The following is a 22,500-nucleotide window of genomic DNA, read 5'->3' as shown; positions in this document are numbered from 1 at the left end:
GACTTAACAGGTTATAGTTAGGAATTATATATAATATCTATATTTTCATTTATATATAATACATATAAGTTTATAATATGTATTTTATATAAGTATATAATATACATATACATATATATGTAAGTATATAATATGTATACTATGAGTACACATATGTATTAATAACTATTGATGAAAAGGGGGCTGTGAATTTGAAGGAGAGTGGGGAGGTGTAGGTGGGAGACTTAGAGGGAGGAAGGGGAAGGGAGAAGTATTTTCATTAAATTACAGTCTCAAAAATAAACAAGGGCTAGAGAGATGGCTCAGCAGGTAAGAGCACTGACTGGTCTTCTGAAGGTCCTGAGTTTAAATCCCAGCAACCACATACATAGTGGATCTATAGTGAGATCTGATGCCCTCTTCTGGTGTGTCTGAAGATAGCTACAGTGTACTTACATGTAATGATAAATCTTTGGGCCAGAGCGAGCTGAGCTGGAGTGAGCAGAGGTCCTGAATTCAGTTCCCAGCAGCCACATGATGGCTCACAACCATCTGTACAGTTACAGTGCACTCATATACATAAAAGATTGTCCTTTGACCTTACATGCACATACACCCACGTGTGTGTGTGTATGTGTGTATAAAGTATAATATATGTATGTAAACATATAATCTAAAATAATAAAACACACTCTGGGTTTGTACAAATTTGACATCCATTTGTAACTTAAACGTCTTCGTAATGTCTGTGTAAGGTAGGACTGGAGCTATTGCTCAGTAAGTAAGTTTATCATTGGGGCCATTCAGTCAGATAACTATTATTATTCTCTTTTTAAATCTGATATTATTTAATGTAGTCTGGTTTATTGTAAGCCCTTCTTTGACAAATGAAAAAAAAAATTATCCAAACATGAAACAGGATTCTTCACACATAGGATGCTAAATAAGAGTTTTGTTCCATTTGCACAAGTTTCTGAAATAACTCATGTAAATATTGGGGATGAGGCAGGTTTTATAAAGTTTAGTTCTGCTGTTTCTCTTGGGTCCATGGCACCGACAAGATGGGCAAGTGCTGTGGTCTCCGTACTACCCGGAAGCTCCGCAGTCACTGATGGGACAAGAAGTGGCATGATAAGCAGTACAAGAAAGCCCACTTAGGCACTACCCTGAAGGCCAGTCCGTTTGGGGTGCCTCTCATGCAAAGGGAATTGTGCTGGAAAAAGTAGGGGTTGAAGCCAAACAGCCAAATTCTGCCAGGAATGCAGGAAGGGTGCCAGGGTGCAGCTCGTTAAGAATGGCAAGAAGATGGCAGCGTTCGTGCCCCGTGATGGCTGCCGTAACGGCAAGGAGGAGAATGATGAGTTCTGGTGCTGGGTTTAGTCGTGCTGGAGGTGTTATTCCTGGAGTCCGCTTTAAGGCGGTTAAAGTAGCCACGGTGTCTCTTTTGGCTCTATGCAAAGGTGAGAAGGAAAGACCAAGATCATAAAATTTGGCAATGGAAACACAGTAATAAATTTTCATATTCTGAAAAAAAATTTCTATATTTCAAATAGCTTTTACTAGGAGGTAAATGTAGCCGTTAAAGGTAACTTACTGTAGCTTTAAATATAATCTTACTGAAACTAAATTTAAATTTATGAGGTTTTGTATTGTTTTAAAGCCACATTTTAATCTGTAGACCACCTGTATAGGAAAATAGGTAGTTTTATTCAATAGCCAACCTTAAACACTGATCATAAGCAATTTTAGCCACTTTTACAATACTGTTACACTTTATCTGGTAACTTAAGTGTCCTACAGAAAGGTTGGACTCATTCAAGATCTCTGTGTGTCCCTTTCAGTCAGATGGTTGGAATCGAATACATCCTTTTACATGCTCAAGAGCCCATTCTTTTCATCATTCGAAAGCAACAGCGGCAGTCCCCTGCTCAAGGTAAAAAGTACAATAATTTATTTGTTTTCTGACCTGTGTTTTTAAATAAGGGATTTATTTTGGTATACCATTCTGCAACTGACTTGTGTGTTATGACTTGTGTGTTATGTATTTTGGTTTCTTTTGTTTTTCATTTGCATTGAATTCTGTTTCGGTAGGTTCTCCAAACTACATACATATCTAATACTTGTTAGGATCAGCATCCATTGTACTCATGGTCAGAATTCATATGGCTGCCCAGAAGGTTTCACAGCTAGACAGTCATGCAAAAAGACATTGTAGGAATCTACATCTTCTGAGGACCCATACCAAGTATTCCTTCTGTTCAGCATAGATAAAACTATATGTGTACACACACACACACACACACACACACACACACACACATTCATTTATTTCTCTCCAGAAAGTCATTTGAAACTCTGAGCCTGAGGGTTTTTTGTTTTTTGGTTTTTTTGTTTGTTTGTTTTAAAGAACTGGTCACATAGGCATAGCATTTTTTGCCTACTAGAATCGCAGACTCCTAGTAGCAAACCAGGCATCCACCATATTTAAATTCTACATTTTGGCTGGGCAGGCAGGTATAGCTACACTTAAGAAGTATATCCAAAACTCTTGTAGCACTAGAGCACAGTTGTTGAGTCCCTGGACCTTGAGTCTCTTGAGAACCTTTCATTTCCCCTCAGTCTCTGAGATGATAACTTTATAAAATACATGACCTATATAGTTCTATTAAATTCATAGAGAATAAAGTGAGTATCTTCAAATGGCACATTCAATCAAAAATCATACCTGGGTTTATTACCAAATGATACTCACTTAAGAAACAACAATGAGGAGTAAATGAACCCAGATCTGGTTTGAATGAGAGAGCTACGGCATGTAGTTTAGTGAACATTGGAACTTGAAAAACACCTTGAGATCAAGCCAGGAATTTGCAGTCTCACTGAAGAGATGATCAAAGTAGAAAGCTGGGTAGTATTGCCAAGAGACATCTCCCAAGTAGATGTTCTACATCAAGATACTTGGGGACATCTTTTAGTCTGGTTCGGTATCAGAGAATCACTAGCCAAAGAGGTTGCAGTTTGGTTGCAGCCAAATCTTGTTTCAGAATGAAAGGTTTAGAGTCTCTACAGAGAAAAAAGAACCTTAGATAATAAGCAAGGTCACTTGGGAATATTCAGGATATAGAAATGGTATGAGGTGACATTGGACTCAGTCCTGGGACTCAGAGGCAAGTATATCATCAGGTGATATCGTCACTCTAGTTGACTGACTGCAATACACAGCATACACAGAACACTGAAGTGTGCTATGTGTACCTACACATGTACCTAACTTGGTTGAGCTGTGCCTGTGGTTTGGGAAGCGCTGCATGTGGTTAAGAGTTGATGAACTCCAGGCTATGTAGATGGAATGATATAGAAGTACTCAACTCTAGGTAACATAATAAATGAGCAGTGTGGCTGTTTTCCTGTGTTGCTTACTTATAAAGAGAGAAATTGCCAGATCTTCCCTTAAAGTTCCATTTAGGGAAGTGTTTAAGTTTAGTTGCCCAGTTCTTGAAAAATCATCTTTTTAGCAGTTTGTGTTCAAGGTGTGTTCATAACATTTTTTTCCTTGCTGCTTTAGTTATTCCACTGGCTGATTACTATATCATCGCTGGAGTCATCTATCAGGCGCCAGACTTGGGATCAGTTATAAACTCCAGAGTGGTATGTGTCTTCCCTCACCTGCCTGCCTGCCTTCCCTCCCTCCCTTCCGTCCTTGACATAGTAGCCCTGTACTGGTGGACACTGGCCTTGAACCCCTGATTCTCCTGCTTCCGTCTTCTAAGTACTGAGATTGCACACTTAGCTTTTTTCACATTCTTTGAACATTAAAGCAGACATCTAACTGAGATACTGTGCTCTGAGAATCAAGTAAAGGTCTTCCACTTTGTGCCAGCTGGTACAAAATGCTGACTGTTGGAGGGTTTTGAGCTCTGTTTCTGTGGATCAAGTTAGTGCTAATATATTGAGTCTGCCTGAATAACTACAGTGTACATTAGTAACATGCATAAAACACTTGGAAAAAGAACTACACCTGTTACACCTATACTATTTTGTTGTCCATTTTATTGTTCCCTAAACAATACATTGTAATAGCTGTCTATATAGTATTTATATTATGTTATGCTATGCCTTAAAGTAATTTAGAGATGATTTAGCAATATATAAAATGTATAGGTTACACTGAAATGCTCATTATTTTATATAAGGCATGTGAATATGGAACTAATCCCTTGCAGATACTGAAGGGTGACTACAACTGTCAAATGGTAATCTAGATTCTGAAAATAGGAAATTACTGTCTTTGCATAGGTAATAGTATGTATTTACTTAGGACACATTAGTTGACCTGTTGAGAGATTTAGAATGTGTTGGGTTTTGTTTTGTTTTACAAGCTTACTGCAGTGCATGGAATTCAGTCAGCTTTTGATGAAGCTATGTCATACTGTCGATACCACCCTTCCAAAGGATATTGGTGGCACTTTAAAGATCACGAAGAACAAGGTAAGTGGAGTGCCCAGGCCCTCCCAAAACAGTTTGGGTTTCTGAGGATGAAGCTCGAGGGCTTGTAACGTTACCTAGATAGATTTTAATTTTTCAAAAGATGATGGCATTGCGGCCCTTGTGTTCATGTCATAGGTGCAGGAATAGTAACATCAGAACAGTTATTTTGTCCATGGGCTATTATGTTCACAAGCTTTGGAAAGACGATTTAAGGTTTTAAATTATTTAGAATGCAAAGAGGAGAAACAGTGATGATGAATGAGCAAAGGTTATTTTTTTATTTGAGTTATCTTGGATTTTTGGAACCCTTCATCCCTCTAGTCTTCAAAGTCAGGGAGATGAGATACTATTCTTGGTGGCCTTTCTTCAGATGGCCAGGCCATGTCCTTCTCCCTCCCTCCCTCCCCTTCCCCCTTCCTATTTTCACCCCCTCCTGTTGTGTGTTGTGATAAGGTTTAAACCCAGGACTTGACTAGGTAAGAACTTTACTCCCAAGTCCTATCCCTAGTTGATGGGGTTACTAACTGGCTGTCTATCCTCTCCCCTGACCCCTCACCCAAGGTGTGTGTGTATGTTGTTTGTACCACAGCACATTTGTGGATGTCAGAGGATAACTCCATAGTTGGTTCTTCTCTCCACCTTAAATGTGTATTCTGGAGAGTAAACTCAGATCTTCAGGCTTGCATAGCTAGTATCTTTGTCCACTGTACTTTTTCACTGGCCCTAGGTCCCTTTCTGATTCTCTGATATTACCACCTGTTATGATGCTGGGTCCTTTAGTTTCCATGGCTGGTAATCTGTGCTGTTCTTTTACCATGTATCACCAAAAACCTATCTCCGGAAATGTGTCTATATCAGTGTATTTTCTTTTTTGAGAATACTGAAGTGTGGGAAAGATAGCCTTTATGTAGGATTCAGAGCCATTCAGTGGCCCTTCAGATATGGTTATTTTGATTGTTAATATTGGGGTACAGGCAGTAATGTTTAATGTAGGAAAGTAGGGGCTGGGGAGATGGCTCAGCAGTTAAGAGCACTGGTTGCTCTTCCAGAGGTTGTGAGTTCAATTTCCAGCAACCACATGGTGGCTCATAACCCTCTGTAATGGGATCTGATGCCCTCTTCTGGTGTCTGAAGACAGCTACAGTGTACTCATATAAATCAAATCTTAAAAAAAAAAAAAAAAGGAAAGTGGGCCTTAGTGGAGTGATGTTGTCCCCACCTTATGCTATCTATTCCCCTGCCTAGAGCAAATCACATATGTGAGTAACTTCAGAATTTTTTTTCAATATTCCTTTTAATCTTGCCTTCATGATCTTGTTTTGTAATTTTCCCCCTGGATACAGTGGCTAGCTTTTTTTCTCAGAGGGAATGAGAATGAATAAATCAGTGTGCTTTAGAAAAGTTCTCAGTGGAGCTCAGGCTGGCCTTGATCCCACAGTTCACCTGCCTTCATCCTCCCAAGCGCTAAGATAAACAGAGACATGCATCACCATTCCCTGCTAAATGCAAACTTTTGAAACAGATTTTGTGTGGTCCAGGCAGGTTAATCTGATCTTGCTGTATGGCCAAGGATGACCTTCAACTCCTGATTCTCTTGCCTGGTTTAATTACTGTCTTTATAATTGAGTGTAGTGACTAGTTTGCAAAGTCTGTCTTTCCTATGTGTCCTTAGTAGATTCTGTGGAAAAGGACTGCTGAATTGTACTTAAAATACTCAAAAATAATATGGATTGATTTAGGTAATTATGAGGAATGTTAGTTTAAGAACTGTTTGTCGCCAGGTGGTGGTGGCGCACGCCTTTAATCCCAGCACTTGGGAGGCAGAGGCAGGCGTATCTCTTAAGCTTGAGGCTAGCCTGGTCTACAGAGTGAGTTCAGGACAAGGAACCGTTTGTCTATCAGTGCTATACAGTGATACTGAACTATATCAGCTTTTGAAATGTTTGCAAAGGAGAGCTAGGAACTTCTTTTATGTATTTACTATGTTTTAGTTGAAGAGTTGTCCTAATAAAGATATCATTAAAAATAATGGTTTGAGTATGTTCAGGATGTTGATTTGAATTTTATATTTTAATAGAGAAAGTCAAACCTAAAGCCAAAAGGAAAGAAGAACCAAGCTCTATTTTTCAAAGACAGCGTGTGGATGCTTTACTCATAGACCTCAGACAGAAATTTCCACCCAGATTTGTTCAGGTAACAAGAATGTGTTGTGAATTTTCATTTGACATTGTTCTAACACATTTTTAATTGGAAAGTCTCTTAGGTATGATTTAAAAATACTGCTTTTTCTTATTAGCTAAAGATTTACCTCTGAATGAGAAAAGAGGTTCTTAAAGACTTAGTGGAGTTAATGAATACAAGAAATGGAGTCAGCATTGTTCAGTGTCCCTTACTGAATCTGTGAATATTGAGACTGTATTTAGATAATATTCTCAACCATAAGGTTGCTGAAGGCATAATGGGTTCTAATAAGCCTAGACTATGAAGCTCATGCTCTCTACTCTGTCTCAGCTGCATTCCAAGCCTGATACCGAAGGTCTGTAGGTTCTTTACTGGTTAATGGGTTAAGAGTTTAACAGAAGGAGTGGAAAGTGGTAGAGGGCCTGGCATGATCAAGAAAGGAAGTGGAGGTAGAAACAGTGTTGCAAGTTTATAATGCCAAATAGTGATTTACCAGTAGTCTAGCAGCAACAGCAGACTACCTGCATTCTGCCAACACAAGCTTTCTATTCTGCCAACACAAGCTTTCTATGCAAATCCGTTGAGAGGTGGAGCACGTGGCCACATTAGTGTCCTGGTTAGTGTCGGTTTTTCTGGCCCTTTAGAGATGTGTACTCTCACGGGCATGGTTATTGTTGTTAGGAGGGATTTGAGGATTTTAAAAGTAGCTTTAGGCTAATTGTTTGTTTAACACTATAAAATGGCATTAGAGCAGGCCTTTTCTTCCCTGTCTGACTGTAAAATAGGGAGGGATGTTACTATAATGGTTATGTGAAGATAGCATGTGACACAGGTTGGAACATAGCATCAGAAAGCCAGCTTAGAGAAATGTCATGAACTGTTCCTGAAGGGGAGCAAGGGGAGATGTGAGTTAGAGCTGTGTGCTTGGAAACTGCTCTGGGCTGTTTGAGATGAGGTTGGTCATTCATTCACTGAGTATACCATCTCTGCTGTGTAGGCTGAGAGAAGAGCATCCAGCTCTGTACTCTCCAGTACGTTAACCACTAGACATATGTGACTCTTGAGCATGGGTGAACATAGCTCATTTAGGTTGAGTTGTCATGTAAATCCATACATACTCGATCTTAATATTTGCCCCAGAGGCTGGAGTGATGCTCAATTGTGAAAGAGTCATTGTTGCTCTTTGAGATTACCCAAGTTTGATTCCCAGCACTCAAATCAGGCAGCTCATAACTGCCTACAACTCCAGTTCCAGGGTTCAGATACTATCATCTGGCCTCTATGGGTACCCACAAGTGTGAATTTGAACATGTACACATATACATAAGTAAAAGTAAATCTTAAAACCAAACCAAACCAAATGTCAGGGCTAGAGATATGGCTTAACAGTTAGGAGCACTGGTTGCTCTAACAGAGGAACGGGGTTGATTCCTAGCACCCACGTGATAGTTCACAAACATTCAGTACCTTCTTCTGGCCTCTGCAAGTACCATACATGCATGTGGTGCACAGACATACATGCAAACAAAACATACACATAAAAAGAAAAAACCTTACACCAAAAAAGTAAGATAATTTAAAAAATATTAATTATAAGGTTTCTTTTTATAGATATTCCTGAAGGTTCTTTTGAAAATGAATTATTAAATGTGTATGGTTTTATCTGCTGTTAATGTCTTTTATGATGAAATTCTTTTCAGTGGTTTTGGTTTTTAATCTGGAAACTGCTGGGGGTACTATAAGATGTGACAACAGTCAGGTTTACCTTGTTTGATTCAGGTTGCCTAAAAGCATTCCTGTTCTGTTTGCATATCTCACAGCACATTCTGCTGGTCGGACAGCAGTGTCCACTGGGAAAGACTAGTCAGTGTGTGCTGGTGCTTAAGGTGTCTGCTCAAGTGGTAGTTCAGCAGCACAAAAATCTCAAAATTTTCATTCCTCTCTATGTTACTCTATATGTTTCCTCTTCTATTAAATATTTACTCCTCCAAACTTAGATATATTTGTCTTGATATGTTCATGATATACAGCTGTGTTGTGGGTGTCTGTAACCACCCTCATATTTGGTAATTTGTTATAAAGATTGGATGTAGTTTTACTTGGTAGAGATTTATTTCTGTGAGATATAGTAAGAACATATAGCTAAGGGCTGGAGAGACAGCTCAGTGGTTAAGAACACTGGCTGTTCTCACAGAGGACCCAGGTTGGATTCCTGGTACCCGCATGGCAACTCATAGCTGTCTGTAACTCTAGGTTCAGGGACTCCAGTGCCCTCTTTTGGCCTCTGTAGGCACCAAGTATGCATAGAGTGTACAGAAATACATATAGGCACAACACTCCTATGCATTTTTTTTTTAAAGAGTGTATAGTCAGATTCTATGGGGAGAACACAATAGAGTCTAGAGGAGCCTGTGGTGGTTTGTATACAGTACAGGTTTCCTTGTCCTTTTCCTTTTTTCTCTTTCTTTCTTTTTTTTTTTTTTTTTTTGGTTTTTCGAGACAGAGTTTCTCTGTATATTCCTGGCTGTCCTAGAACTCACTTTGTAGACCAGGCTGGCCTCGAACTCAGAAATCCGCCTGCCTCTGCCTCCCAAGTAAGTGCTGGGATTAAAGTTGTGCGCCACTACACCCGGCTCTTTTTCCCTTTCTTATACAGGCTATACAGTATGCATTTTTACCTCGACCATAAAAACATAGCAATATGTGAATATTTCTGCCTTGGAAATGTATTAGAAACTTAGAACTACCTTTTTAAGTTTATCATATACTGATGCCTCTCTTACATACTTAATAAAGGCCCACAGTCTCTGAAGGAAAGCAGATCTTTGACATAAGCCATATTATTTGTGCAGCATAGAGACAGTGACCCAGTGTTATCAGGTACAGAATCACCTTTTCTGAACCCCTACAATTTAAGTTTGTATATTCCAGCCAAGGGCCAACCTTGGAAATAGGCCTTTTTTTTTTTTTGTTTTTAATTTTTTTTTTCAATGTTGGGGGTTAAACTCATGGCCTTGGAGGAGCTATGTCTTCAACAACCCCCTTTTTTCCAAATAGATAGATAGATAGATAGATAGATAGATAGATAGATAGATAGCATTAACTTATTGTGGCTTACTGGTAGGGTGGTTCTCTGGAGAGGGGACATATGGATGTTATACGGTAACTTATGGTTATAGGGCAACAAGTTGAATTTCTCCTTGTGTGGGTCCTTGGGGTCAAAAGCAGGTCAGGTGTGGTGGTAGGTGCATTTTACTTTATGCACTGAGCCAGTTTACTGGCCCTATTTATTTATTTATTTACTTATTGACAGGGTCTCACTAAGTTGCCTGAGCTGGCCTTGAAGCTCACGGAGCACAAGTAGGCTATGATCATGGGCTCCTCCTTCCTCAGCCTTCTGAGTATCTAGGATCACAGCTCTTTATCACCAAGCCACTGTAAGCAGCCTTTCTGAGGAGGGCAGTGTCAGGCCTACCATGGTTAACTTTCTCTGCACAGTGACTAAGAAGTCCTGTTTGGTTTGGTTAAGTGTAAATGTTCACATGACTTGCAGTTAGAGCATGCAAGTTCATAGTTGACAGTATGAATGTGGAGCAGGTGATTCCAGAGAAATGTGTGGTCTTCTATAAAGCAGATAGGTAAGGAGGTTGAAGGGGAGCACCTATGTTCAGAAAGACATTGAGAAAACACATGACAGTGGGGAGAGAGGTGGCTTGGTGCTTAAGAGCCACGGCTGCTCTTACAGAGGACCTGGGTTCAATCCCCAGCACTCACCCGGTGCTTCAGAACCATCTGTAACTCTAGTTCCAGGGGATCTGAGACCCTCTGCTGGCTTTGTTGGCCATCATGCCAACAGTAGGAATCTGCCAAGGTAGGTTGGAAAGTATAGTGGATGTGGTATTAGTGTCCCGTTGTTCTGTCAGTGTGCCAGTGTGATTTAGCATGCAGAGAGTCACTGTTGAGAGTAAGGAGTTGCTTATGAGCCTCAAGGGAGAAGAAGGTGTTTTGGAGGACTTAATATGAGTACTAGGATAGAAAAATAAGAAAGTCTATCAAAAAAAAACCAAGGACCATAAAGCCCTGCTGCATAGTAGGGGACTTGACACTGCTCCTGACTTCTAATGTCCCCAACAGTCTTTTTTGCAATTTCATTAAAAAATGTGTGTATGTGAGTGAGTGAGAGATTGTGTGTGTGTGTGTGTGTGTGTGTGTGAGAGAGAGAGAGAGAGAGAGAGAGAGAGAGAGAGAGAGAGAACACGAACTTAAAGTTTCTGGGTTTCTGGTAATCAAACTAAGGTAGGTGGAGGTAGGTAGCCAGGCTTTGGTGACAAGTGCCTTTATCTGCTGATCTATCTCCCAGGCCCCTGAAGTTTTATTTTTAATACTATACCTCTTACAATAATTTTTTAAAATTATTTTTTAATTATTTGTTTGTGGTGTGTCTGTGTATACATTTGTGCATGTGAATGCAGTGTTCTCCTCAGGGGCCAAAAGAGGACGCCTGATCCCAGAGGAGCCGGTGTTCTAGGTGGACACCCGATCCCAGAGGGAGCCGGTGTTCTAGGTGGTTGGAAGCTGCCCAGTGTGGGTGTCCGGAACCAAGTTCAGGTCTTCTGCACGAGCAGTACAAGGCTGGGCGGTGGTGGCGCACGCCTTTAATCCCAGCACTCGGGAGGCAGAGGCAGGCGGATTTCTGAGTTCAGTTCGAGACCAGCCTGGTCTACAGAGTGAGTTCCAGGACAGCCAGAACTACACAGAGAAACCCTGTCTCAAAAACCAAAAAAAAAAAAAACCCTGTCTCGAAAAAACAAAAACAAACAAACAAACAAACAAACAAGAGCAGTACATGATCTTAACCCAGTGGACCAGCTGGACTGAAGAGGTGGCTCAGCAGTGAGAGCGCTGCTGCTTCATAGAGGGTCTGGGTTTTGTTTCCAGCACCCACGTAACAGCTCACAGACATTTGTAACTCTAATTGCAAGGGATTTGATGTTTGCTGGTTTCCATGGCCACCAGGCATGTACGTGGTACACAACTGTACATACAGGCAAAATACAGATAAAAATAAATCTTTAGGGGGAAAAACATTTTTTTTTCCTTAGTTCCCATTCCTGCTATACTTAAAGGGTTTATCCATGGAACTTGCTGTGTAGACCAGGTTGGCCTCAAAAGTCACAGAGACCCACTTGCCTCTGCCTCCCAAGTGCTATGATTAAACCAATACTGGGGTCCTTTCTTATAGTCCATATCCTCTAAGCAGGTAAGTATCAGAAGGTTTGGACACTGTTATTTCTTCTCATTAGATTCTATATCGCTACTCTTTTATTGTTGCCTGTGTGTAGAGGGGTGACAGCTTTTTAGATGAACAATGGTTTGTTTGTTTTTTGGGGTTTTTTTTTGGTATTTTTTGAGACAGGGTTTCTCTGTGTATCCCTGGATGTCCTGGAACTCACTCTGTAGACCAGGCTGGCCTCGAACTCAGAAATCTGCCTGCCTCTGCCTCCCAAGTGCTGGAATTAAAGGCGTGCGCCACCACGCCCGGCTGATGAGCAGTGTTTTTATGTTTTTTAGATTTATATCTTTTTGAAATGAAGGGTACCGAGTAGGAAGTGGGAAGCTTGTTTTTATGGTGCTTGAATGGTAATTGTCGTTTATAATGCAGTTATGTAAGGGTGCCATTTAAGACTATAAAGCCCAGAAGAAACTTTATTAACTTGACTTTTCCCTCTTTTTTTCCCCCATTTCCTATTTTTCAAATCCTAGCAAAAGTCTGGAGAAAAGCCTGTTCCAGGTATGGTTCATCTGCTGTTCTTATTAAACTTAAAGTAAGGTCAGGCAGCCTGTGTAATGCTCTAAGCAGCGGCATGGGAGATGAGCTGCAGCCAGTTTGTCCTTTTAGGCTGTCTCAGTATAGTTTGTCATTCCTAATCTTTGACTTGTGTTGAATGCAAGCAGGTAGTAGTTCTGTGGTAGTGATCAAAGCATTTGGAGGTAGAGTCTGGGTGGAAAGATTGGGAAGAGCAAGGAAGCCAAAGTGACATGATATTAGGTTTCGACATTGTGAACAGGTGTTGAATTGTCTGTGATGTTGCCAGTTTTTGTGGCTTGTTCACACATGATGTCTCATTTTAGTACAAACATGTTTGCCTAGCATTATAAAAGTTTTTTGATTGTTTTTTTTTAGGTTTATAAGTGAATTTTAAAATATGTTTACCTGGGGGAAACAACTAAATATTCAACTTCATAAGCAATTAAAATGAATTTGAAAGAGTAAACCTTTAATATTAACCAGTGTTTAAAATTATGTTTTTCTTCTACCTTCATTTGTCTTGACAAAATACCTGCTTTTGCTGTCTAGTGGATCAGGCAAAAAAGGAGGCAGAGCCTTTGCCAGAAACTGTAAAATCTGAGGAGAAGGAGAGCACAAAGAATGTTCAGCAGACTGTGAGCACTAAAGGTCCCCCTGAGAAACGAATGAGACTCCAGTGAGTGTTGGACAAGGAAGAAGCTGGCCAGCTCCTTGTCAGTTGCTATACCTCAGCACCGTGGGAGGCTCTTGAGCCTGGAAACACTATCGCAGCCCTCTCGTTTGTACGGAATGCACTTGTTCTTTACAAAAGGACATTCTCCCTACCATGTTTTCTATGTGAATATTTCTTAAATATCTTTTGTAATCTTTCCTCTACTGGACTTGGGCAGTGCACCTAACTCACAGATATGCCAGTATATATCTTTAAAACAATAAAGTTATTTGTATATATTACTCATCATGCCTTTCCATTGTCTCTTGAGATATGTTAATGGAATAATTAAGCATGTCTTGTACTATTTGGCTATTCCTCTATAGTACAGTAATATATTTATTGAATAATTGAAAGGTAAAGGAAAACTCACTTGTTTGTATCATTACCGTCCTATAGATTCTTACCATGTTCGTCTGTGGTGAGCACTTGTCGGCGTTTGCTAGTGTGTGGAATGTAATTCTGGCGATCTGTAGCTTAGGTTCTTAACTATGTCCTGAGTTATTTTGGAGTTTTCCCCATTGGTATATTTAGACAGGGCTATATCGACTGTGTTTGTGTATAGTGTCATGTGCATGGTCCATGGTTTGGGTCACAGCAGTCTCTGTATCCTCAGGGCTCTTACTCCATATTGTGAAAGTGTTTTTCTCCAGTGGTACTGACTCCAGTTTTTCAGTTAAGTGCAAAATGGGAAGTACTATGTTATATGTTGGTGCATGCATGTGTGTGCATCTGTGTACCTAAGTGCACCCATGTAGTCTTCTCTATAGCTCTTCGTCAGTCCCTTGCCGTAAGGTGTCCTGCTGAACTGGAAGCTTGCTGACTGTTTTGGCTAGCCTGGCTGACCCTCAGTTCCAGGAACTGTCCCTTCCCCCACAAAGCTGGAGTTACAGGCATGCATGAATGCCCAGCCTTACTTGGCTTAAGTGCATGCTGGGCCTTTAAACTCAGGCCTTGCTGAACAAGTGCTCTTATCCAGAAAGCCATCTTTCTAGCCCTTTTAAGTTATATTGAGAGATTTTGTAAATGCTCCTTGTTACTACATAAACACGTAGCCACTGGTTAGCCTCAAAGGGTGGTTCTTACCTGTGCTGCTGGGGTAGTACTTACGTTCTTTTGTCATTCTGTCGTTCTTTGTTAGTTGGCTTTTTGCTATAAGTAGCCTCTTCATTTCTATGCTGCTTGTATCATTGGGGAGCTCTTGGAGCCCATATTTATATATTGCTGCTGAAGTTGTCAGTTTTGCCACTGGCAGCCAATTCCTGGGATTTTTTTTTTTTTCCTGCACTCTTTCATTCTTTGCTGTTAGCACAGTAAGATGTTTATTTGAGATTTATCCCGACCTTGAGAACAGCCATCTAAGTATATATATTCTACTTTGAAAATAGCATTTGGAAATCATGATGTTTGTTTATTGCGATTGGGGTGTCACTGCTTTTAGGCCTCAGCTGACAGGTGACATACATGACACACACACACACACACACACGCGTATGAGATACTTTATACACATTTCCACACATATCTGTCTATTCAGTGTAGATTAAAAGCTCCCATCAGTTCACACTGATACCTTGCCTCAAGGTGGTGTACTCTGTTTGTTCTCTTACCATTTTGGTTGGTTGGTTGGTTTTTTGGTTTTGGTTTTGAAACGATGCCTCATGTATCACATACTGGCTTCAAACTAGCTCAAGATGACTTTGAGGCTAAAACAAGGCCAGAAGTTCTTAATCTGTTCTGAGAACTGGTGGGACTTTGTTTGAAGGCCACCAACATGACCAAAACAACCCAGACTTGCATTACGTTTCTATTAGAATTATTGCTGGAACCGGTTCTTGTATCCATCAAGATTCATCCATAAAAGAGAAATTGTACCAAGAGAAATTACTGGAGGAGGGAGCTGAGAAGGCGTGGAAGCTAAACAACACTGAAGTACATAGTGGTAGGATTTTCCAGAGAAAAGCCTGCTGCAGGAAAGGGAAGCGGTCGGGCTATGGTAAGCTTGACACCTTTCTCATAAGTCATGCTTTGGGACCTGGAGTGGGAAGGGCAGAGCATCGTTTGGATGGTGCTTGTCATTTAGGAATTGAGGATAGGAGTGTAGAGCTGGTTGGCCTCTTATACAATGCTGGTACCTTAGGTGCTCTGGAGAAGGTTCTCTGAAAGCCATGATGGATGGATCTCAGAGGACGCTCCCCACTTGGGGCTGGTATCAAGGTTGCTTGGGGGTAGTGAGACATCTGAGAAAGGGGCATTCTCATACCAGTGATTGACCAGGGACTAGGGGATGGCCTACTTCTGTCATTTTTCTAAGGAGTAAACTGTCAGCACAATGTAACTGTCTCCACCTTATTCTTCCTTTTGCCAGTCACTATTCTGGTAGATCCTCTACAACTAGCTAGATCATTTACTATTTCCCATGAGTCTGTATATGTTGTTCTTGGACCATATTCCTTTCTATACAAAATGGTTGTCCATGCATATGGCTTGAAGCTCAGCCCACTATGAGTATTTTCTCTTACATTTCTATCCTATATTTCTACTTCTCTATCCAGGAAAGGCAATATGAGCAAGCCTTGGGGTATTTCTGATGTGTTTACACAAACATGCTGATCCTTACCTAAACCCAGGTTAGACTTTAAAAAATTCTTCTTCAGCTACTAAATAGGATTATTCCTACAGCAAGAAACATGAACTGAAGGAGAACGCCCAATGCCATAGAACTTGGCTATCTACTTAAATTCTTTGTTTTGATATTGATCCTGTTTATAGCTGAGCCTGTATTGGCCACTTTTTATCAACTATTGCAGACTCAAATCTTAGGACTTGGTAGAATCAACAAAATCTAGCTTGTGGTGGACAAGCCTGGCCTCACGGCCACTTGGGTACTTTCTGTGACAATGTAGTTATTTGATATCTATATAATCAGGTAGCCAATTTGCTTAACAAGACCTGTTTTTTGAAAAGATGTATAATATCTTTTAATTTTCTATTAGATGATAGACCTCCTATAGAACCCCAGAGATATACACTGTGGTCCTCACCACAAATCGTTGAGCAACCTTTCAACCTTCAGAATCACCCAACCTCTGAGTTCATATGTCTTAGCAAGGCTTCCAATGTCATCACTGTCTCTCGAATTTCTGGCTTGATTAATATGGTCTCATCAATTGCTAGATAAAGGGTATATGGGATATCTAGACAGTCTGTATTATGGCAGAGGGTATAGGAATCATCAGGACTTTTTTCCATGAGATCTGTGACCCACACATACTAGACTACAGCTGAGACTATATTTGTCACCTGGCCCTCATGTGCTTTTATCCTAATAGAAAGGCCATCATAGTACTTTGAATTCTTGATCAGCAAGAATCTTAATCTTGTGTCCAAATGTAATAGAAATGTGTGAACAGCCCCTTTTCCCTGCATAGAATTCAGGGTAAGTAGCTCTAGTAAAGAGCCTGTTTATGTTTGTCTTGGTGATGCAGGATAGTTTTTCCTAGGGCCCTGATCACTTCTGCACACAGTGGGTTTCATATCTCAGACAAGTTCAGGCCCAAAATTGGGAACATATAATTAGCCTTTTAGGGAAGCACTGGCCTCCTATTGCTCAGTAACCTGTCATTTATTCTTTTGATTATTGAACAGACATGAAGCAATAATCCTTCTTGGTACCTCATTTATTTCACCCCTAAGGATTCTGAAGTCCTTCTATTAACCTGGATTTAACTGCCAATCTGTGCTTGGCAGTCTAATGATAGTTGTGATCTAATGCCCCACCCCAGCGATGGTTAAGTATTTGTTGCTTTTTTGCCTCTATGCATCAGAATCAAATTATCACCATTGCTTTTGTCAGACAGGTTCCCCAGCGTCCTCTTCTGCTCTAAACCCTGGTTTTTGGGGATCAACACTGGATCTTGTAGTGCTCTTGCTGTCAGCCCTCCCCTAACACTGGTAATGGTATGCCATGGGCTGCCTCTGTCGGAGTCCCTCAACCCACAGGAGAAATCAGTGTCCCGGTACTCAGGTGGGCAAGGAGTTGGCGAATGACAAACTGACACGAACACAGAATGTTGGATCTGAATGTAATTTCTCAAAGCTAGCATCAGACTTATATTACAGAAGAAAACAAAGAAGTTAGGTGATACATTAAGGTCATCTGATGCATAACGACTCTTTACACAAAACAGAAATATGCATACATAAAGCCTGGCAGGAACCAGGCAGTGTTTACAACTGGGATAAAAAGCAGTCCCAGCTAAGGTCAGTTTATTCTTAGAAGCCAGGGGCAAGGGCTTTATGCCCTTGCCATAGTTCCAATTCTAGTCTATTGTATAATCCACCTTCTCCCTAGGCCATTGTAAATTCCTGTGTATAGAAGTGACTCAGCTGTTATTCTAAGTATTTACTCTAGTTCCTTCTTAGACCACAACCCTCCTTCTTCCTAGGCCATTGTGAACTCCTGCATATGGGAGTGACTTTGTTATTTTATGTATCTGTAGGGAACCTCCATTTATCAGAGGAACCACCAACTTTCTTCTAATATGTAATGTAGTCTGCCATACATGACTGTAATGAGAATTCTAAGTTTACTTCATTGAACTAGCCTTGAGATTTCTAACTCTTTTTTTGTTTGTGTTTTTTTTGTTTTTTGTTTTTTGTTTTTTTTTTGAGACAGGGTTACTCTGTGTAGCCCTGGCTGTCCTGGAACTCACTCTGTAGACCAGGCTGGCCTCTAACTCAAAAATTCACCTGCCTCTGCCTCCCAAGTGCTGGGATTAAAGGCATGCACCACCTCGCCTGGCTCCAGTAAACTGCAATGCCTGATTTCTTTCACTATCTCTCTGTCAACCTTGGAGGGTTTTTTGTCTGAATGAGTAGCATTCTTAAGAAATTCAAAGCCCAAGATCGGCCCAACTATTGCCTAGGATATTGGAACACTGGTGGAAGCCAATCTAACTTAGCTATTTGTCAAATCATTCCTTTGAAGCACTTATAATAAAACAACACTGAAAGAAAGCATGCAAAACTCTTCACCAGACTATCGCAAGGACATATCTGGGCCACATCCATGTTATGGGATGCCAAAGATGCTCCAGGAGACCAGTTTCCATGAAACTTTTTTGCCTCAGGACTGCGCCCACGCTTTTGGACTTGTCACACAGACTCCACTGGAGTGTGTGTGGCAACGGTATGCTCTTTGGACATTCTCAGAGAACATCTAGTATACATCTTGATCATGTATAATAAATTTATTTCAGCATATCTGTTTTTTCACTAATTACTTTACATCCCAATCAAAGCTTTCCCTCCTTCCTCTCTTCCCTCCCTTCCCCCACGCCTTCCTTTCCTGCAAAGAGGTCTCCTATGGATTTTAAACCACCTTGGCATATCAAACTGTAGTAGAACTAGGTGTATCTTCTCCTGAAGATTAGGGTTATTAGGGTAAGGGATCCAAAGGCAGGCAATAGAGTCAGAGACAGCCCCTGCTCCCAGCGTGTCTATTTCTAAGGCCCCTTTAATCCCTTCTTCATCCATCATGCCAATTCTGGCAGTTAACTTCTCTGTGTGGACATTGCTTTTAGCCACTCCCGCAGCAACTTTGTATTATATCCTGATTTCTGTGCCAGGTTGTAAAATCCCATCCCATTGGAGATTTCCCTTTACACTATTATGTTTTGCCACTTGATAGCCCTACAGGAAATACAGCTTTCCCTGCCTTGACTTTGTGTTTAAGTTGTATTTTCTCCACTTTATTCAAGGTTAGAGGTTAATGTCTGGCTACCTGTGAATCTGGGAAGTGGCTTCTTGTGCTCGGTGCTTTAACTCATCTCTGCACTATTTCTAAGAGGGCTAGCCCACTAGGGTAAGCCCACTGCTATCATTTGAGTGTAGTTAAGGATACATACTAGGTGGTGGTACACACCTTTAATCCCAGCACTTGGGAGGCAGAGGCAGGCAGATTTCTGAGTTCGAGGACAGCCTGGTCTACAGAGTGAGTTCCAGGACAGCCAGGGATATACAGAGAAACCCTGTCTCAAAAAACTGGAAAAAAAAAAAAGGTACATACTAGGGTGCATTGTGATTAAATGCTTGGTCTGCAGAGTAGTCTACTGGGAGGAGGGGACAACCTCAGGAGATGGGACCTTTAGGTAATTAGGGCATAGTCCTGGATGGTAATGTCTTGAGTAAAGCCTCACTAGAGGCTTGTTATAAAAGGAGCAAGCCTGGCCCCACCACAGTCACTAGTCCCTGGACCATTCTTCTGCCGCTGCAACTTAGGCCATGGGCAGTGTACACTTACACTTGATACATTGGGTTTCAAGTCCTTGTGTGTGCTCCATCCTTTGGACTTTCAGCATCCCAAAAAAGGGAGCTAAGTAACTTTATTTCTTTCCTAAGTAGATTGGGTCAGTTGTTTAATTACAGAGATGACAAGTGAAGAAGGACTAATGGCCCGCTTAGGACAATCTTGATTAAACAGTGTCATGTTTTTGTTTGGAATTAAGTTCCAGGTCCCATTGAAGCTCAAGGGAAGACGACACAGTGACAGGTACAGGGGAACTTGGGGTCAGGGGAAACATTTCTGAATTCTGTTGTTTCCCATGTAAATAATGGCTTATTTCTTTCTCCTGAAGCATTGTGTCTCATCTTTTTCTTAAATAAATGGATTCGAATGCATAGAACACTTGAGTAGAACAGCCCTATCTGATTTTTTTGAAATTCCAAATTTTTTAATAAATAGTAAATGTATATTTTCCATAATGTATATTTAAAATTTTTATGGAATCCATTTACCATCTTAAGGAAGTTCTTTTTTATTTATGGCTTGTTAAATTTATTTATTTTTGTATGTATATGCTCACATGTGTGTATATGTATGTATTGATGTACATGCAGGTCTATGGAGACTGGAGGTCAATATCAGGCATTTTCTATTACACTCTATTTTGATTTCTAAAGATTTATTTTTATTTTATATGCAGGAGTGTTTTGCCTGTGTGTGTGTCTGTACATCACATTCATGATGCCCATGAAGGCCAAAAGAGGGCATTGGATCCCCTAGAACTGGAGTTACCTATGGTTATGAGCTGTCACATTGGTGCTGGGAATCAAACCTGTGTCCTCTGGAAGAGTAACCAGTATTTTTAACAGCTGAGCCATCTCTCTAGTCCTTATACCTAGTTTTAGGAAGCAATCTCTCACTAAACCTAGAAGTCACTAATTCAGCTGGACTGGCTAGCCAGTAAAGCTTCAGTGAGTGCGCGTTTCTCCCTCCCCTGCCACTCCAGGGCTGAGATTGCAGGCCTGTGCTTCAGTGCCTTACTTTTACATGGGCATTGGGTAGCAAACCCTGGTCCTCATGCTTGCATGGCAAGGACTTTACCAACTGAGCCCTGTCTCTAGCCGTTTTATATGTCTTTTAAAACTAGGAAGGAGTCCTGACTTTAAAACTTTCTTGAGACAGGGTCTCCATATATAGTGAAGACTGGCCTTGAACTTCCTTGAGTCTAGGTTAGGCTTTGTGATCCTCTGGTCTCAGTCACCCAAGTTGCTAGTTCTGTCTAGATGGCTGAAAACAGTTCCAGAGAAGTTTTCAAGGAAGCCAGAATGAATAGTAGAGTCTTTTCCTGAGGAAAAAAAAATAGAGAATTGATTTATAATGATTCTAACTCTCGTGGGTTATGGGTCTGCTAGTTAAATTGTCAGTGGGAAGTTTCCATGAATAAGAATCTCTTACAAAAGAAACCATCCCAGAGTTTGAGTTACTAAATAGTTAAACCACTCTTATAGATTACACACCACATCAAACATTCTATCAACATTTTTCTTGACTACTTATTTTGAATATGCTTTTTCTCAAAACAAGTCTAAGAGAGATGAAAGCCGTGAGCAGCAGGGCAGCCCAACTCCATCACACGGTTCTGAAACAAAGCTGTATAGGAACAGTGAGGCCAGAAGAAGAGAGTCTAGAGTTGGGTGCTCTCTGTAATTTTGACTTTTAAAATAATTTTATGGGTTTGTTGTTGTTGTTGTTGAACTGTAGATCAAACCCAGAACATTGGGCTTGCTAGGCAAATACTTTGCCATTGAGCTGAATCTCTAGAGTTGCTATTTATATAGAAGTGAAAGATCCTTGTTGCTAAGCAACTAAATCTAGAATTTAGCTGTGAACTAGACAAAGGGGGTAAGGGAGGGGCTTGATTGTTCGGTATAGCTACAACTGTAAACTTCTGTTTACTGATAAGGATTGTGCCAACTGTCTGACAAAAGGGGCCAGACAGCAACTGTTTTCTGCTGATATGTCATTCATCCAGTTTAACTCTCTGTGTAAGTTCTTCTCTAGCACAGTCTATTGGGTAATGTGAAAATTCATAATTTTTGCATTTCTTTCCTTTTAAATATGTGAGTGGCTTAAGCACAGGTAGGGGGTAGAGGGCGGAATGGTTGTGGTTTATCTGGAACTAAGGGCATGGCTGGAATGGAGGACTCCAGGGGTTAAAACCAGGATAGTTCTGAGCAAATATGGGTGAATTGGTTGATTATCCTACTTGCCAGTTAAAGAGCAAGCAACATAGAAGATAAAGATACAGTAGAAGTAATGAAAATTGATAGATCAAGTCCCCAGGTAGGTCAGAAAGCAGCATGGCCTTTCTGCTACTTACCTGAATTGAGGGGAGAGGGCTGGTGAGATGGCTCAGCAGGCAAAGTCACTTCGACACAAGCCTGGTAGCCACAGATAGACCCCAGATCACATGGAAAGGTGGAAGGAGATAACCCACTCCATGAAGTTGCCTTCTGACCTCCATATTCCTGCTGTGGCTCACAGACTCCCATAATAATAAAGTTAAAAATTAATCTAGGGGAGACTCACTTCTCCTCTGACCCTGAAGTGGAGAGGTAGAAGAGAGGTGAGCACCATGTGGATTCAAATAGGCTTATACAGTGAACATACTGAAAGCCATTTCTCCTTGATTTTTTAAACTTTCTTTTTATTTATTTATTTATTTATTTATTTATTTATTAGATATTTTCTTTACATACATTTCAAATGCTATCCTGAAAGTTGCCTATACCCTCCCTCCGCCCTGCTCCCCTACCCACCCACTCCCACTTCTTGGCTCTGGCTTTCCCCTGTACAGGGGCATATAAAGTTTGTAAGACCAAGGGGCCTCTCTTCCCAGTGATGGCCGACTAGGCCATCATCTGTTACATATGCAGCTAGAGATATGAGCTCTGAGGGTACTGGTTAGTTCATATTGTTGTTCCACCTATAGGGTTGCAGACCCCTTCAGCTCCTTGGGTGCTTTCTCTAGCTTCTCCATTGGGG

General features: G+C 40.8%; 2 protein-coding genes and 1 pseudogene across 3 annotated transcripts in view; all 3 read left to right on the top strand.

Moving 5' to 3' along the window:
• The window catches only part of Med6 (mediator complex subunit 6), an 18,055-nt gene extending 4,644 nt beyond the window's left edge, over positions 1–13,411 (top strand). The window contains exons 3-8 of one of the 2 annotated variants that reach the window (XM_021178979.2): positions 1,821–1,912; positions 3,545–3,627; positions 4,359–4,467; positions 6,545–6,660; positions 12,412–12,439; positions 13,007–13,411. In XM_021178979.2, the coding sequence (XP_021034638.1) occupies positions 1,821–1,912; positions 3,545–3,627; positions 4,359–4,467; positions 6,545–6,660; positions 12,412–12,439; positions 13,007–13,137 (559 nt within the window). In that variant the 3' untranslated portion in view covers positions 13,138–13,411. The remainder of the gene's footprint in view (positions 1–1,820; positions 1,913–3,544; positions 3,628–4,358; positions 4,468–6,544; positions 6,661–12,411; positions 12,440–13,006) is intronic. The other variant, XM_021178980.2, reaches the window with a different exon arrangement.
• On the top strand, positions 683–1,465 carry LOC110306851 (annotated as a pseudogene).
• A 7,715-nt stretch (positions 13,412–21,126) lies between the features above and the next one.
• Positions 21,127–22,500, top strand: part of LOC110307020 (disintegrin and metalloproteinase domain-containing protein 21) — a 9,879-nt gene continuing 8,505 nt past the window's right edge. The window contains exon 1 of the mRNA XM_021179216.1: positions 21,127–21,500. The gene's annotated coding sequence lies outside the window, so the exon portion shown is untranslated. The remainder of the gene's footprint in view (positions 21,501–22,500) is intronic.

This window comes from Mus caroli, chromosome 12 (assembly GCF_900094665.2).
Source record: "Mus caroli chromosome 12, CAROLI_EIJ_v1.1, whole genome shotgun sequence".
Taxonomy (NCBI): domain Eukaryota; kingdom Metazoa; phylum Chordata; class Mammalia; order Rodentia; family Muridae; genus Mus; species Mus caroli.
The sequence above is the reverse complement of the archived record's forward strand: the minus strand, read 5'-3'. Positions and strand labels throughout refer to the sequence as shown.